The sequence below is a fragment of the Vombatus ursinus genome, unplaced genomic scaffold (genome assembly GCF_900497805.2).
Source record: "Vombatus ursinus unplaced genomic scaffold, bare-nosed wombat genome assembly UNPS02007284.1, whole genome shotgun sequence".
In the NCBI taxonomy this organism is placed as follows: domain Eukaryota; kingdom Metazoa; phylum Chordata; class Mammalia; order Diprotodontia; family Vombatidae; genus Vombatus; species Vombatus ursinus.
This window is the reverse complement of record NW_020947062.1, coordinates 11,947,701-11,961,537: the sequence shown is the minus strand read 5'-3', so window position 1 is coordinate 11,961,537 and position 13,837 is coordinate 11,947,701. Positions and strand designations below refer to the sequence as shown.

The following is a 13,837-nucleotide window of genomic DNA, read 5'->3' as shown; positions in this document are numbered from 1 at the left end:
CCAGTTGTGGGTAACAGATGACTCGTCCGCCAGTTGTGGATAACAGATGTCTCATCCGCCAACTTAGAGAAGACAGAAAAAGAGAGCATGTAACTGAAATTGACCATGAAAACACAGCATGGTCCTTGTAAGAATCACAGTCAGGAACACTGAATCTCAGAATGTGCAGAGGTTGGTGAGGAATGTTAAGGGCAGCATTCCATGGTGGGAGAAAGGAGGAGGCTCAAAGTAGGGCCTAGATCACTGTTTGAGGTGAACAGAACCATGATGATAAGAAAGCTCAACTCTTTTTTGTTCTATGTTTAAGAGAATGAATGGCCACAAAAATGGCTAACAGGGAGCTGAATTCCCAAATAAGTGGGACAATATTGAGGGAGCCCCTAAGCTGTCCTCAAGTCACCAAGCCCACATGGAGTTCATCCCAAGAGCTTGAAAGAAGCCATGCATACCCAGCAAAGTTCAGTACAATCCTGAATGAAAAATAAATGACATTTAACGAACTGAAAAACTTTCAGGTATTTCTGATAAAAAAGACCAGAACTCAAGAGTAAATTCGACATTTAAGAAAGATTCAGGAGAATCGTAAGGTAAATATCCAAGACCAATCATAAGGGACTCAAAAAGGTCAAACTCTCCCCTTCTTATAAGTGAAAATGTTATCAGTACTCTTAAGACTGTCATCATACTTGGGAGTTTGAAAGAAACGCCTGGGCTGAGCTGAGTAAAATGGGTTGATTCTAAAAAATAAAACTGGGTAGGGAGAGGTAAAAAGGAGCAATTATCTCATACAAATGAGGCATGAAAGGAAGAATTGATATAGAAGAAGCAAGGTGGAGGGCTGGCAGTGTTAGAACCTTACTCTCAACAGAGTTGGGTTAAAGAGAGAACAAACCACATATTGTCTAGAAGGGTACAAAACTCTTCTAAATTGATAAAGAAATAAGAGGGCAGGGCAAGGGGACAGGATAAGGGAGAGACTTTTAGAAGGGTGGATAGATTAAGGAACAGGAGGGTAAGGGAAGAGGATAAGGGACGGACTGTTAAAAAGGGTATGGATTAAGGAGATAATATAATGGTTAGAAATAAATCAGACCAACCATTTTTTTTTCCAACCATTTTGGAGAGCAATCTGTAATTATACCCAAAGAGTTATTAAACTGCCTAAACGCTTTGATCCAGTAATACCACATTAGGTCTATTTTCCAAGATGATTAAGGAAAAAGGGGGAAAAAAACCTATACGTCCTAAAATACTTACAATAGCTCTCTTTGTGGTGGCAAAGAACTGGAAATTGTGGGGATGCCTATCAATTGGGGAATGGCTGAAGAAGTTGTAATATATGACTGTAATGGAATACTATCCTGCTATAAAAAACGATGAGCACAAGAGCAGCTATGTGGTGCCGTGGATAGAGTACTGGCCGTGGAGTTAGTAGGACCTGAGTTCAAATCCAACCTCAGACACTTGCTTACTAGTTGTGTGACCCTGGGCAAGTCACTTAACCCTATTGCCTAGCCAAAAAAAGGAAAAAAGAAACGATGAGCTCATTGATTTTAGAAAGCCATGGAAAGACTTGCATGAAATAATGAAGGGCAAAATGAGCAGAACCAAAAACATTATACACAGTAACAACAATTTTGTTTTAAGAACAACTTTGAGTAACTAAGTTATTTTGATTATTAAAAATACTCAAATTAACTACAAAGGACCTGTGAAGGAAAATGCTATCTGACTTCTGAAAAAGAACTGATAAATAGAAGTATGTATAGTATGGCTTTACACACACACACACACACACACACACACACACACACACACACATATTATATATATTTGTATCCAATGGTAGCCATCTCTAAAGCAAGGGAGGAGGGAGGGAAAAAAATACAAAAAGTACACAGCAGAAAATGAAAGAAAATGTAGAAGAAAGAATATAAAGCAGAGTATCTTTGAAAATAATGAGTAGTGCTTATTCTATAGTTTTTCAAAAAAAGGAAACAGTGTGAAATGTAAATTCATGGTTTTATAGTGAATCTTCTTTTTAGGTTGTGCTGTGTGTACATGGAAAGGGTTTTTTTTTTCTTTAAGTTAAAAATGAATAAAAAATAAAAAAAAAAAAGCAGCAGCAATGGAGGTGATTCCTGAGCCCCGGTCAGTGATCTCTGAAAGGTCATGGACAAGAGGAGTAGCAGAGGGCTAGAAAAGGATGAATGTCCCAATTAAAAAAAAAAAAACAACCCAAAAAACCAGAGAGTAAAATCTGGCCTTAACAGGCCCAGAGAACTTGACATCAATTCCTGGCAAAATCTAGAACACATCAATAAAGAGATGTTTGCTGAAATGCAGAAAGGAAAATGAATGGGTCATGCCAGGCTAACCTTGTTCCTGGCCCTGACAAAGGAGAGATTGGGAGAGTGTTCATAAAGTTGATCTAGACTTCAATAAAGCATTTGACAGTTTCTGATGCCATCTTTGTGGACAAGATGGAGAGACAAGGGCTAACAAATAAGAGTAAGGTTTGGTGAATTCAGGACTCTTTGAATGGCTGTACCTGGAGAAATTATTAATAACTTGATATCAACTTGGAGATATTTATATCTGAGTGTCCTTATCCTTAGTCCTGTACTGTTCAATATTTTATCAAGGATTTGGATGAAGGCAAAGATGATACATCCTTATCAAATCTGGAAATGACAAAGGCAGGAGGGACAGCTAACATGCTGTATGATGGAGTTAGCATGCAAAAAAAATCTTGATAGGTTAAAATGATATAATAATGAAATTAAGTTTTACACAGATTCATGTCAAGGTCAAAATATCAATTTCCCAAGCACAGAACTGGCCAGACAATAGTCCCTGTGAAAAAAGATCCGCTGATTTTAGTGGACCACAAGGTCATGAACTCTACAATTATCATATGGTAGCACCAAGAGAGGAATAGGGGTCCAGAACATGAAAAGTAATAGTCCCACTATATTCTCACCAGGTCACACCACACCTAGAGTTCAATTCTGGATGCTACAGTTTGGGAATGACTTGGATAAGCTAGAGTGGTTCCAGAAGAGGGAGATCAGGGAGGAAACTCAAGACCATGCTATGCAACTATTAGTTGGCTGAGCTGTCTGACTGATGGATGAGTAAGTGAAAACTCTCATAACCCACCAGCTGGCCCTAGTCCATGTTTTGCATTATATCCAGTTTTCCACCAGGACAGCAGGGTCTCTTCTCCCCTACCCCAGCAACTTTATACCTCTCTCTATATAGTAACATAAGAGAAATCAATACTACTTATTTTTTACTATTCTTAGCATTTCTCAATCAACACTACTAATCAAATCAGGACTACCACTGCTTCTGGAAAGGGCCAACAATTTACTGCCCTATGGCTCCAATTAAGGGCCCTGTGACTGCCCAGGATAAAACTCCTTTCCCTGGCCACCATTCTTCTGTATGTGCTGGGAGTTCCTAACTGAGTATAAGCTTCTTGAATACAAGTCCTAGATCACTTTTATATTTGTATCTCTGGTATACAATAGGGCCTTAATAAATGTCTGCCCCCTCTTTCCTCTTCTCTTATTGCTTCTCTGTCTCCTCTCCACATCTCCTTCCTTCTCTTATCTCCTTTCCATTTCTATCATTCCTTCTGTTTCCTCTCCCTTTCTCTCATTGCTTCTGTCTACTCTCCTCTCCTTCATTCCTTCTATTTTTTTCTCCCTCTCTAATTCCTTTTGTCTTCTCTCCATCTCTCTCCCTCTCTTTCACACCTTCTATCCTCTTCTCCATCTTTCTTCCTTTCATAATTCCCTTTCTCCTAGCTGAATGCAGGAGGATGTACTGGATTCAATTAAATAAGCATTAAGCATGACCAGCAAGTAGAGAATCACAAAGACATAAATGAAACAGTCCCTGCCTTCAAGGAGCTTCCATTCTATCGCCAAGACAACAAATTCACTGAGACAACACCTTCGCTCCAATGATTTGCTCAGCGGAGCCCATCAAACCAGGGAGGATTTCAACATCCAGCATCTTAAAAATATCAACATCTTAAAAATAGTGATAACTACTTCTATCTTGTGTCCCATCTCCCACATAGGATTATCGTGAAAATCAAATGAGATGGCACATGGAAATACACTTTACAAATGATTCAATGTTATGTTCACATACAAGAATATTGAAAAATATCATTATCAGGTCCATGAAGCCCACACCAATCAGAGACTAGGGAAAGGGAGAGATGGACGCTCCAACTGGGGTTTGGCGGGCAGCCAGGCCTGGACTGATGAATGGCAGAATGAGAGAACTTCAGTCCTAGTCCATTCTCCCAACCACCTCCCAGGACTGGGAAGCGGGTCTAAGATCTTTTTAGGAAACATACTTCCCACCCAGAGTCCCCAAAAAGCCCTGGGAGAATGACAGGGTGAGGATAACAGTTTCCTGATAGTTTGCAGAGAGGAAAACCAAGGCCTACAAAACAGAAGTGACTTGCCCAAGATCATGGAACATAAATAAGTCAGTCAGTGTCAGAGCCCCAGTTCTCCTGATTCCCAGGCTAGGGAATAGTTAATCCATTTGCCTTTCTCATTGTTTACTGAATTGACCTGTAAAAAATATTCACTCGCTGGGCAGAAACAGTGGGAACAGTGTGAAAAAAAACAGGAGATGACTAGTTCTAATCAGGCTCCCTGGGGGCAGAGAAATAGGCTCAGGCTTCTGGAACGTCTCCAGGAAGGAGGAAAGTGCTGGGCAGCCCACCCTCCTGCCAAGCAGGAGTTGGCACTTTTTTACTCATTCATCCATTGGAGTCCTGGAATCTCAGAGTTAGAAGGATCACAGATTATGAGCTGGAAGGAATCTGACAACATCATCTAGTTCTATCCTCTCAATTTATAGACAAGGAACAGAGTCCCATCCCGAAAAAGGAGAAATTACACGCAAAGGGTCACTCATGCCCTGCCCCAGATACTGAGGCAGGCATCCTGGGGTAGTGACAAAAGTCTGTACCTGAAGTCAGAGAACTTGGCTTTACTATTTACTGCCAGTATAACCTTAGATCTCCTGGAGGAGCCTGTATTTTCTCACCACCATATCTTAGTCCAGGTTGCTAGGTGGTACAACGGACAGAGTGCTGGACCTGGAGTCGGGAAAGACTTGAATTCAAATTTGACCTCAATGCTTCTTTAAGCACCCTGGGCAAGTCACTTAACCTCTGTCTGCCCCAGTTTCCCCAATAATAGCTGCATCAACTTCACAGGGTGGTTATGAAGATCAAATGAGCTAATGCTTATTTTACCTTTTATTTTTTTAAATAAGATTAAAAGCTCCTTGAGCCTCAGATCCCCAGCACTTAGAACAGTGCCTGGTCCATAGCAGATGTTTAATAAATGCCTATTGACTACCTGATTCTTCTGTATGTAGAAAGTCCTCCCTCCCCTTCTTTTGTCAGTTAAATTCTTGTACCACTTAGGAGTCAGGAGGACCTGAGTTCAAATCCAGCCTGAGATGCTTAACAGCTATGTGACCCTGAGCAAGTCACTTAACCCTCAACAGCTTACCAATGAATAAATGAATGAATGAATAAATAAATATATGAAAATAAGGAAATTCTAAATCCTTATTTAAAGCCCAACTGAAATGCCAGAGAAACCTTCTCTGATCCTCCCTGGTCTGTAATGGGCTTCCTCTTTGGACATCACTGTACTTTTTTTGTACCTTGATAACATACCCTAACATGTAATACGGTGTTATGTTTCTCTCCCCCTTAATAGACTGTAAACTCCATGAAGACAGGTATCCCTCCTTACCTAAACTCTTTCAGATAAATACATGTCTGTTGAACTGAAGTGAAGGTCTCTTCTAGCTGTATACCTATAATGTCTAGTCTAATGCCTTCATTTAACAGGTGGGGAAACTGAGGCCTAAGAATGGAGGATAGGGAAATTTTTTTTTTGACAAAAGATTTCTCTGTAGGATAAGCCCTCCTTCAAATAGCATTCAATTTACAAAATTTCCATTTATAGTCTGCCCTGCTGACATATTTTTCTGGTGTAAACTGACCACACCCTTCCCAGTTTAAGCTCACCTGATTCACAGACAACGGAGCCAGGCTTCAGTTCCAGCATCATGGTGATGATGGAGATGTCTGTGGAGTAGAGGATCTGGGTCCGGTGTGGGAGGTTCAGGGTCCAGAGCTCAGGGGTAGGGTGGAGCACATACACCCAGCCCCCCTTGCTGCAGGTCACCCGGGAGCCAAAAGGTTGGCCGATGAGATGAGCTGAGTGGCGGATTACACCATACTTGGTCTGGGTCTGAGCCCCACGCTGGACTTGCACGGGGAACATGGAGCCATGGCCCAAGAAAATAATGGCAGTATCCCCTTCTTTAATGAGCTCTTCGTACTCAACAAAACTCATGGTGGAGGCCTCCACCCAAGCCCTTCTGGAAAGAGAGAACAAAGTCATCTAAATATAAAAGTCTGTGCCTGGCAGGACCAGAATCACGAGTCCTAGTTCAGAGAAAAGACACAGTTCTTGGCTTCCAGTAGAGGGCTCTATCATAAATACCATAAGGCCTGCCAAAACCTCCATTTTCTAGCTCAACTGTCACCTCATCCAACGATAAGAATAATAATAAAAAACCTTCCATTAGTAGAACCCTTAAACTTTTAAAAAATGTCTTCTTCTCACGGACTCTGAGAGGCAGGTCATACAAGTATTTGTCCCCATTTTACTGACATGGAGACCAAGACTTTGCCCAGCTCCTAAGTGTCAAATCTCCTCTGATTCTGCAGGCCCCTCATCCCCCCACATAGATAAGGTCCTTCCCTTTCAGATCCCAAAGAACACTTGGTCTGCTTCTTTCCAATGCACTTAACATGTATCGTTCTACGTTATAATACTCCATGTTGACGTTCACTAGATTGGGAACTGCAAGAGTGACGAACTTGAGTCTTATTCCTTCGCTCCCACCCCTCTTCCCAAATCCAGTGATTCCAAGTGCAAGGCCAAGGAAACAATGTAGACAAGGCTGATAACTGGGATGAGGAGATAGAGGCTTAACAAATAGTGATCTGAGACATCATAGTGAGCTAGAGTAGTCAGGGCAGACTTCACGATGGAGGTATATCAGAGCTGGGCCGTGGGGGACAGCGTTGATTTAGAGATGTGGAAGGGGAGCAAAGGATCCAGTCGGCAATTACGGACTGAAGCTCAGGAGAGAGGTGAAGGCTGGATATGCAGATTTAAGAGACATGTTCATAGAGGTGACCCATCCCTATCTCCCTTAATTCTAGTGCCTTCCCTTTGTTCAGTATCTCCAATTTATCCTGTACATAGCTTATTCACACATACTTATTTGCATGTAGTTTCTTCCCATTAGACTCTGAGCTCCTCAAGAGACTGTCTTTTGCTTTTCTTTGTATCCCCAATGCTTAACACAAAACCTGGCACACAGCAGGAACTTAATAGCTGTTTATTGACTGACTGTATAATGCAGACATTCAATTCAAACATTTATTAAAAACTAGAACGTATAAGGCACCATGCGAGGGCCTCAAAGATAAACAGAACTAAAATATTTTCTGCCCTCAAAGATTTTAGATTCTACAGGCAGCCTGTAAGGGAATATAGCATGAATACAGACTAGTAAATACAAAGTAATTCCAGATCTAACCAGAGCTAAGGACTAGGGGGGAAAAAGGGATCATCAGGGGGCAGCTAGGTGATGCAGTGGATAGAGCACCGGCCCTGAAGTCAGGAGGACCTAAGTTCAAATCCGGCCTCAGACCAAACACTTGACACTTACTAGCTGTGTGACCCCAGGCAAGTCACTTAACCACAATTGCCTAAAAAAAACAAACAAAAAAAAAAAAAAAAGAAAAGAAAAAGGGATCATCAGGAAAGGCTTGATGGAAGCTAGGAAATTCCAGTAGTTAAAGCCATGTTCTGGGGATTCTGGACAGCCTGTGCAAAGGGAGATGGCATATTGAGGTCAGGGAACAGTTAATAGGCCAACATGGTTGGAAATAATAGTTTGTTAAGGGGAATAACATGAAATAAGTTTGGAAAGATAAACTGAAGTCATATGTGGAGGGCCTTTTAAGGCCTTGTTAGCCTGAGGTGTTTGTATTTTATCTGGGCAACAGGCAGCTATTGAAATTTTTCTATAGTATGAGAGAAATGATTATTAAATAACCAATTACTGGGGAGATCCAGGATTATTTCCTTTTTAAGGAAATCTCTGTTCTTCACCAAAAATGTACCCCACCTAGATCATCTTATCTAAGTGTTGTTGCCCCACTCAACTACAGAACCTTACAAAGAATTTAATCTAAGGTGAATTCTGGCCCGTTGTGTTCTACTCTGGCTTGGGTATGGGGTAGATCCTTTGTCTAGATTGCCCAAGGTTGGGGTGGTCTACAAGTAAATGGTATAATCAAAGTCATATTCCCCAGCCTCTCATTAGAATAGGTCTACCTCCTTCAGAAAAACCTGGAAAGACTTACATGAAGTGATGCAGAGTGAAATGAGTAGAACCAGGAGAACATTGTACACAGTAACAACTACACTGTGTGATGACTGACTTTGATAGACTTAACTTTTCTCAGCAACGAATGGATCTGAGACAACTCCAAAAGACTCATGATGGAAAATGCTATCCACATCTCAAAAAAGAACCATGGAGTTTGAATGCTGATGGAAGCATACTATTTACTCTCCTTTTCTTTTGTTGTTTGGTTTTATTTCTTCTTTCTTGTGGTTTCTCCCATTAGTTCTAATTTTTCTATACATCATGACTAATGTGAAAATGTGTTTAATATGAATGTATAAGTAGAGCCTATCTCACATTATATGCTGTCTTGGCGAGGAAGAGAAGAAGGAGGAGAAAATTTAAAACTCAAAATCTTATGGAAGTGAATGTTGAAAACTAAAAATAAATAACAAAATAAATAAATGAACTAACCAGTTTAAAAAAAATAGGTCTACCTCTCATTATAATATTCATTCTTTCATTACTTGTTAACCAATCAGATTTGATTGCTACCCTCAGGAACACCCACTCTTCCAAAGGCATATAAGCATTAAGTGGGTTCTGTGAGGGGTCTTTGGCATTCAGGAGTGCCACTGACCCCTTTTATTAATTATCTGCTAGCATGATTAATAAAATTATTAATTACCCAGAAACTATATCTCTTGAACTTTTTTTTAAACATCACAAGTAATAATAGTATCTTACAGATACACAGCATTTTAAAGTTTATAAATCACTTGACAATATATTATCTCATCTGAGCTGAAACAAATGGGGGGGGAGTTGATGGCTGTGTAATACCTACGTATTAGGAAAATTAATATGTCAGTTGTGTGTAGGATGGAATGGAGAGGGAATAACCTGGACGCAAGGTGACCAAGTAAGAAGCCATTACAATAGCTCAGGCTAGAGGTGATAAGGACCTGAAGCAGAGGAGTGGTTATGTGAGTGGAGAGGAAGGGACCAGTGTAAGAAATGTGGAAATAGAATTCATATGCACACAAGGTAGGGGAGGGTGGGCTGAGGTGCAGGAAAGATTAAAGGATGACTCCAAAGTTGCAAATATGGGTGGCTGGAAGAACGGAGGTGCCTGGGCAGAAAATTCATCAGTTTGGAGATGGGATGGGTTTGGGGGGGAAAATAGGAATCTTGCTTTGGACAAGATGAGTTTAAGATGTGGCTGGGACATCCAGGTAGCATTACTCAGTTGACTTCTGGGAATTGAGGACTAAAGGTCAGGACAAAGATTAGAGATGAATATATAGATTTAAGAGACAACTTCATTCTCAAGGGATGGGGGAGGGGTGGGAGGGAGAGAATTTTAAAAAATTTTAAAATGAATGTTAAAATTTTTTTACATGTAATTGGAAAATATTTAATGAAATAATTTTTAATGTATATTTTTAAAAGAGGCTTCATAGAGATAACTGAACTCTTGAGAGCTAATAAGAACCCCTAGAGAGAGAAGAAAAAAAGGGCTCAGAACCACATGGAGGGATATCCATGTAATCCAAATGTGGATAGAACACTGAACCTGGAGTCTGGAGACTTGAGTTCAAATCCAGCCTGAGTCATTCACTAGCGGTGAGACCTTGGGTAAGTCACTTAAACTGTCTGCCTGCCTCAGTTTTCTCTATTGTATAATGGGAATAATAATAGCATCTGCCTCTCAGGGTTGTTGTGAGGATCAAATGAGATAATATTTGTACAGTACTCACACATTACCTGACACTATTAAGAACATTAAGCACATTACTACTAAGCACATAGCAGGTGCTTAATAAATGCTTGTTGCCTTCCTTCTTTCCTTAATAGATGGTAGATGGATAATTATCCAGAGAAAGAATATTTATGGAATGGACAGGTAGGAAGACAACCAAAAGAGAACATTGTCAGAAACCAAGAGGAATGTAAGTATACAGAAGGTGCTACAGACAGGCCAAGTTAAAAGAGTACTTAGAAAAGGATGAGATTTGTTTATTGTGTTCAATTGTTCATGTCCCTATAGGGCTAACATTCTAGGTAGGGAGACAAGAACTCTTTCGGATCAAAGGAAAAGGGAAGAGGGCACCAAATGTCTCATCCTGCATACCCTCACACTTATAAGATAGTCAACTTTTCATTGGACCCATGGGTACTTTTAAAAGGCAGAATATGGAAATAAATCTGTCATGACATGGGTTCTGATAAATACTGATGGGAAAACTGAATGAAACCTGGAAAATGAACAGGAACAGGGCCAAGTGAACCAGGAAGGAACCTAGAATGTGGACAGACAAGGAAACGGCCTAGAGAATGAGGGATGGCAGGGACTGAGATATACAGGCAGAAGAGGCTGGGGTCTCTATACACTGGAGATCAAAGGGATTGGCACATAGGGGGCACAGTGGGAAACGGGGCATTATGGGCAGAAGTAATAAACGTATGTAAATGTGTATCTTTGTATACATTATGTTACACACATATATATTTAAAGGCCCTTTATACACCTACATATTAGCATTATGGGCAGGGGTAACAGACACTATAGATATATTTTATATATGCATTGAACTCCTACTATGTGCCAAATACTAGAGATTCAAACATAAAGAGGACACAAGAGCTTACAGCCCCAACAGCTGGTGGGGAAATCAGAAAGGCCTCATTTAGGAGCTGAGCTTGAAAGGAAATGAGGGATTCCAAGGGGCAGAACAGAGGGAGGTGGTGGTGGTATGGTGTGGTGTGGTATGGTGTGTGTGTGTGTGTGTGTAGATAGCTAGCTAGCTAGACTGATAAAGGCCCTTTATACACCAATATATTTTTAGCATTTTGAGCAGGGGTAGCTTTACACACACATACACTCTATACATAGAGTGTACGTGTATTTCTATTTAAAGGCCCTTTATACAACAACATATTTTTATCAGCACTTTCAGTGGTAGTAAAGAAGTGGAAACAAAGTCGATGCCCGTTTGGGGGATACATGAATTGACCAACTTGGTTGGTATGCGGGGGACAGGAGGGGATGGAAGGATTGGGGCCTGTGGGCAACGGGCATGGGAGAGCTTTTGTGACTTTCCGAGCCTCACTTTCTCTCATCTGTCAAATGAAGGCCTCTGGTCTGGACAGTACTGAAAGTTCCCCTGGCGCACAGGCGGGCTCGGAGGAGTGCAGTCGGACGACACGCGGAGTTAGGGTGGTGGGGGTGGGGCGGGGGGTCCCTGGGTCCTGCTCCTGCAGCACAGCCCCGCCCGCCTCGGAGCCTCACCTGGGGCTGCTCGGGGCTCCTGCCCTGCCCGGTCCCGCGGGGTTCGGCGCGGGCGGGTTCCGCACGTGGTCCCGGGCAGCAGCGACGGCAGCGGCGGCGGCGGCTCCGGGAAAGCTCGGCTTCCTGGCCCGGCGCTCAGTACTGACGCCGCAGAGCCCGCGGCCCGGGCTCCTCCCCCGGCCCCGCCTCCAGCCCCGCCGCGGCCAGGGCTCCCGGCTCGGCTCCCGGGCTGCGGCCAAGGCGACGCGTCGGGCGGATAAAGGCCTGCTCCGTTCTGGCGTGGGAGCGCTCCCAGGGCGGTGCAGCTAGCGTGGGGGTGATGAGTGTCTGAACGCCGTCCTGCCTGCTCTGGGAACGGGGTGGGAGTAACTCAAAGGGCTGAAAGTGGGAAGCCAACGTAGTGCAATCCCCTTATTTTACAGGTGGGGAAACTGAGGCACCGAGCGGTCGGATGACTTGCCCGAGTTCGTGTAGGATGTAAGAGACAAACTCAAGTGCCCTTCAACTCTAGACCTGGAGCTCTTTCCACTTCCAGCAGGGTGCTTTGCCCCTCAATAATTTGTCAATCATTGTCAGTGCCTCTCAAATGTGCACTGGCTGGGAACTGAACTGAAAACTCCCCTGCTGCAGCCAGGAATTCTGCCAGTGACTTTCATGCCTCTTTCTAACTGGTGTTTGCCCTCACCTCTTCATCTTATCATCCCTTCCCTTCTTTGGCTCCCTCGGAAGCCACAGACCATAGCTGCAGATGAGGCCGTAAAATAGTAAGCTATCCCCTCCAGAGCCACCCACCCACTCCGGACCCTATGATATCATTCCCCACCCCCACCCCTAACCTGTTCCTCCTGCTGACTTCCCTTTTTCTGGTTTCCTTGCAGCTATACCCTGAAGTCTCCCATTTCAAGACCTTCCATCTCTCTCCCTTCTCATTGGAGTAGGTTACTGTAGCAAGTCTGGTGGATTCCCTCTTCACAGCAACTCATATCAGTTCCTGTCTGTCTATTCCAGTACCCACCACAGTAATGACCTCTCACCTGGATTGCAATCCCTGCCTTACAGTAGGTTTCCCCACCTCCACTATTGAAGTAATTTGAGGGCTTCGTTGAGGGGAAAATGAGTGAGGCGCCCCATCAGTAGGGTGAACAGAGGAAGAACGAGGAGCATGTTGTGATCTGGAGAGGGGACTTTCATTTTTATTTTTTTTTTATCATCAGCAGTGAGCACAGTGCCTGAACAAAAATGTCTGTTGATTGACTAACTAGCAGAGAAGGGCAGGGAACAATTCTCCCAATTTTAACCTCTCCATTCACTTACCACCTCTTTGTTGAACCTGTAAAACCACTGTAACCTGAACCTGAACCACTGTAAAATAGCCTAAGGGTTCTTCTGCCACTTGTCTCTTCCCTCTCAAATCTTCCCTACAAGTTGCCAGGGACTGACCATGTCACTTCTCTGCTCACAAACCTTCAGTGGTTCCCTACTGCTTCTAGAATGAAATATGAACTCATCAACCAGGTATTTAAAGCCCTCCATAAACTAGATCCAACCCATCTTTCCATTCTTATTTCACATTATTCTTCTGTGTAAGGTTGTACCCTCCCTGAAAAAACCCCTTCCCAACAAATTCCCTCTTCCACCATCACCCCATCTGGAGGGGCAGGGAATTGGAGATGCAAAACTTGTCTCCATGACTTATACAGGCCCTGTATACAGTCACCTCCTTCCTCAATTCTGCCCCTTAGAATCCCTCTTTTCCTTTCAAGCCCAGCTCCTAAATGAGGCCTCTCTGATCTCTATTAGTAGCTGAGGCTACAAGCTTCTTGAGGGCATACTCTATCCTCTAATCCCTAGAATTTGGCACATAGTAGGGGTTCAATGAGTGCTTATTGATTAATTGATTATATCCCCAGTAGTTAACACAATGCCCTGCACATTAGTGTATTCATTTATATAGGAAACTTTCCTCGTTGAAACTCCCTGGACCCATGCAAAACTTCCTGGAGGCACTGAGAGGTTAAGGGACTTGCTCTGAGTCACATAGCACGTGTCTGAGGCTAC

General features: G+C 42.7%; 1 protein-coding gene across 1 annotated transcript in view; it reads right to left on the bottom strand.

The window, feature by feature from the left end:
• Nucleotides 1-11,847, bottom strand: part of TRMT61A (tRNA methyltransferase 61A) — a 48,951-nt gene extending 37,104 nt beyond the window's left edge. The window contains exons 1-2 of the mRNA XM_027849224.1: nt 11,780-11,847; nt 6,083-6,438 (exon numbers count right to left, since the gene is read on the bottom strand). Of these exons, the coding sequence (XP_027705025.1) occupies nt 6,083-6,413 (331 nt within the window). The 5' untranslated portion in view covers nt 6,414-6,438; nt 11,780-11,847. The remainder of the gene's footprint in view (nt 1-6,082; nt 6,439-11,779) is intronic.
• Between the last annotated feature and the right edge of the window lie 1,990 nt (nt 11,848-13,837).